Source organism: Poecilia reticulata, linkage group LG1 (genome assembly GCF_000633615.1).
Source record: "Poecilia reticulata strain Guanapo linkage group LG1, Guppy_female_1.0+MT, whole genome shotgun sequence".
Taxonomy (NCBI): domain Eukaryota; kingdom Metazoa; phylum Chordata; class Actinopteri; order Cyprinodontiformes; family Poeciliidae; genus Poecilia; species Poecilia reticulata.
The window spans coordinates 33,974,028-33,977,704 of NC_024331.1; the positions used below are offsets into that span (position 1 = coordinate 33,974,028).

General features: G+C 50.5%; 3 protein-coding genes across 4 annotated transcripts in view; 2 read left to right on the forward strand and 1 right to left on the reverse strand.

Annotated features, from left to right (window-relative positions):
* Positions 1 to 300, forward strand: part of alg13 (ALG13 UDP-N-acetylglucosaminyltransferase subunit) — an 8,901-nt gene extending 8,601 nt beyond the window's left edge. Inside the window, exon 20 of the mRNA XM_017303891.1 lies at positions 155 to 300. Coding sequence (XP_017159380.1) covers positions 155 to 300 — 146 coding nt within the window. The remainder of the gene's footprint in view (positions 1 to 154) is intronic.
* Positions 27 to 1,206, forward strand: LOC108166266 (leucine-rich repeat extensin-like protein 3). The gene is made up of 2 exons (XM_017304567.1): positions 27 to 259; positions 341 to 1,206. The coding sequence occupies exon 2, from the start codon at positions 376 to 378 to the stop codon at positions 709 to 711; it is 336 nt and encodes a 111-aa protein (XP_017160056.1). The 5' UTR covers positions 27 to 259; positions 341 to 375; the 3' UTR covers positions 712 to 1,206.
* LOC103471658 (protein CXorf40A) overlaps positions 1,147 to 3,677 on the reverse strand; it is a 4,688-nt gene continuing 2,157 nt past the window's right edge. For both annotated transcript variants that reach the window (XM_008420829.2, XM_008420819.2), the window contains 2 exons: positions 3,085 to 3,344; positions 1,147 to 1,556 (listed from right to left, as the gene is read on the reverse strand). In XM_008420829.2, coding sequence (XP_008419051.1) covers positions 1,348 to 1,556; positions 3,085 to 3,343 — 468 coding nt within the window. In that variant the 5' untranslated portion in view covers position 3,344 and the 3' untranslated portion in view covers positions 1,147 to 1,347. The remainder of the gene's footprint in view (positions 1,557 to 3,084; positions 3,345 to 3,677) is intronic.

The window sequence follows — 3,677 nt, forward strand, 5'->3', positions numbered from 1 at the left end:
CCCCCCACGGTGAGTCAGGTCCAGAGTTGATTGATGGAACATTGTCTGTAGAACCGGGTCGTTTGGGCCGGAGGGCAACTCTCTGACACCAGAGTCGGTGTGAAACCAGTCTGAACTGGGATGTGATGACTCTTTCCTGTGCTTCTGCCCCCAGTGGACCCCCCTCCCTTCCCTGAGAGCGGCCGGGCCCAGCAGCCACCCTCCTCCTACCCAGAATCCTCCAGGGCATCGGACGTCCAGGCGGAGGCCCAGCCCAGCGGTCGGTACCGGCGCCAGCTTCTGACGGTAGGAACTCAATAAACAGGAAGTCTGAACCTCTGATGCTCCTCCTACTTCTCAGGCCCCGCCCCCTCAGCGGAAGGACCCGCCTCCATCATGACCCCGGCGTCTCCAGGCTCCACCCCCTCAGGACTGCTGTACCCGGACCAGACCGCCCTTCCTGCCGCCACTCTGCTGCACCTGCCGTTTGAAGCTCCACCCCCTGCTGGCTACCTGCCAGCAGCGCCTCACCCTCCTCTTCCTCACCCCCCCCACCTACCCCACTCCTCCTACCATCCTTGCGTTCCTCCTCCTGCCCACTGGGGAGCGCTGTCAACCTCAGGCCACGCCCCCAGGGTCTACTGCCCCGCCCCCAGTCCACATGTGGTCGGCTACATCACCGCCCCCCACCTTCATCACACCCCCACGCACTACATGCCCCCCTCCATGTGAACGTTAGCTTGTGGCTAACGGCTCCCTTTATTTTCAATGAGCGTCGCTAGCAGGTTCAGGTTCAGAACTTGAGTTCAAACTAAAATAAGTCTCATGACAGATGTGCTAGGATGTTTTTCTCCAACATGTCTGCCACAATCACTTCCTGTTCAGAAGATGGCGGAATCTGAACCGGGTTGTTCTGAACAGCAGCCAATCAGTGGAGGGCGAGGCTAAGGGGCGGGGCTAGTCCCTCACCTTGCGAGGGATTTCTTTGTGTTCAGTTCTGGTGCCGGTTTGTTTTAGGTGAATAAAGTTCGTTCCACAGCAGAACCGGGTCAGTTTCATTTCTGGGCTGTAGGGGGCGGAGCCTGACTCCCTGGACCAGAACCCGACCCTGAGTGACCTCAGCCCCTCCCCCACTTGTTTAAAAAAAAAACTGGAAATGAGCAGAAATATTTTCAACCAGTAGAAATTTATTTACAAAAATCAACACAGACTATTTACAAACATGTTGGACCGGACCAGAACCCCTGTCTGGTTCTGGTCCGACTGGTCAGGGGGAGGAGCTTACACAGGAAGCCGGGTCTCAGCAGAATTCTGTTGCCATGGAGACCAGGGATGAGCCTACTGCTACGTCCTCATTACCAAGTGTTGTCATGGGAACAGCTCAGCGGGAATCTCCACGGTCCAGAGGTCACGACCTCCTGGGGCCTTCAGGGGCCCCTTCAGCCAGCGGGGATTGGACAACCGGGTCAGGTGCTTCTGCTCTAGACCAATCAGAACGGCCGACCGCTGCAACTCTGCTAGCTCCGCCTCCGGCAGGGAGGCGGGGCACTGCCAGGTCCCGCCCACATCCACCAGGCCTGGCAGGAACAGACAGACGCGTTCATCACCGGGCTTTACACGCCGCCTCGAACGCACCACCACTCAGGGTCCCCAGGACTGCTGATGCGTTCAGGGCGGCGTGGAAAGCCCAGCAGTCACAGGTCACCACGTGCTGACTGGTGGTGCATTCAGGGTCACCTTCCTGCAGTGACGTCAGGAACCCGTCACTCTAATCCAGCCAGTCTGTTCAGCAACAGGTAATTAAAATGTAATCTCCTCTGTGCGTCTCGCCACCGTTTATTCAGCAGCAGCTGAACCGTGGAGGAAACGCACATCCTGGAAGAACAGGAACTACTTTGGGTTTCTGTCAGCAAGTCTGGTTATTAAAGGGAACTTTGGGCTTGTTTGTTCCAAGTTGCTGGTAAATTTAATGAGCTGTTTGGTTTCCTGGGCTTGTTTTTGAATGTGAAACTGCTCATTTCTGCTGAAACTGCTGATTTCTGGAGCTTCGCGCTCCAGAAATCTTTAACATCGAGACGAACATGAACAGATCAATAAACATGGAAACGGCCCCGAATGAACGAGTTCGTAAAGTTGCTCCGCTGAACGTCATTATTAATGTTAAGATAAGCGTCACTAATGTGTGCAGCCATCTGATTGGTGGAGTTGCAGGGCCGTAACACAGGGGGGGCTGGAAGGGGGCTCTAAAATCCTATCTAGAGTTTTACAGACGGTGGAACAAAGAAAAACACGCTAAAATTATTAAAAGCTTTTTTTGGACTGTTGTAATCATTAAACAATCTATTCTTCAGTTCAACCTCATAAGCGGAGACACATTGTTGTTTATCAAATAAATGATAATTATATAAGTGTTGGTAAAATGTAATTTTTACATTGATTGGTTGTCAGCTGATGCTGAAAGTAACTAAAAAAGAAAATATATTTAAAATAAGCTAGTTTTAAAATTGAACATGACTTGATTGAAGTAGCCTAATTATAGTTTTAAAGTGTATAACTTATTCTGGCTTATTGACCTTTATTTTACCTGTAGTTCAAGCAGATTGTTTGGAAAGATCTGTGATCAGAGGGAAGTTCCAGCTTTTCAACCTGATCAGTTAAAGCCATGAAGCAGCAGGAGGTCAGAGTCTCTCCTTAGACAATGGGGACAACTGGCTTTAGAGAGGATCAGAGACGGGTCCTGGTTGGATGAGCCTTATTTCAATAAATTAAAAGAAGATAAAACTTTCCACACACAGTAACACATCAGATTTTGCGATTTCTCTAAGGACGTCTTTGCTTTTTGTCTGTCGTTTCCATCTTTGGTCTTTTTCCCTCTCAGGTAAATTCACGTGTTTGTGATCTGAGGTTTCTGATGTGTTTTTCTGGAATAAATGCTGATTATTGCTGTCGTCTCTGTGATCTCAGTCTTTGCAAACAGCATTTTCTGAATCCGGGCATAGAGAGGATATAACGAGTCCAACGGTTTTTAAACTTCTAGAACTTTTCCTCTCTTAATCCTCTCCAAACCAAGTAATCAGTAATTAAAGTTTGAAAGTCACTGCCTACCTGCCACCACGCCGCGGCCGAACCGTTCCCCGGACTCCAGCAGCTCCTGGACCCGGGCGGCGCTCAGCCCCCAGGCTCCGCCCAGCGCCGCCCTCCACTCCTCCCCCTCCCAGTCGCGCCAGGCGATGTGGACCGCCAGGGTGCGGTTCTCCAGCGGCGCCAGCAGGGGGCGCCAGCGGCTCTCCACGGTCTTCACCCCGTCCAGAACCAAACCGGCGTACGGCTGCCGGAACGACAGGCACCACATCTGGACCGCCATGCTGCAGAGGAGCATCATGGGAGATTTCAGTTCTCACAGGTCAGAAGTTCATCCCACCTCCTTAGCCGTCCCTCCAAACCTCATAAAACAGAATAAACTTTAACTTCATTTGGAAAAACAAACCATTACATCAGAAAAAGAGATTTGTTAAAGGATTATGAGGAAGGTGGTATTAAGGCGTCCATTTTGAAATTATGAATGGGACTTTAAAAATGAGATGGCTTTTAAAAAACGCTGATCTTATTTGGTTTGTGGTTCCATCGTTCGTATTTCAGGAAGTTGGAGGTATTGAGTTGTTATTGAAATGTGATTTTGAATTATCTAAACTCCCCCT

What these genes read in the sequence shown, in the direction of transcription:
- LOC108166266 (XM_017304567.1), top strand. Translation starts at nt 376, where the DNA reads ATGACCCCGGCGTCTCCAGGCTCCACCCCCTCAGGACTGCTGTACCCG.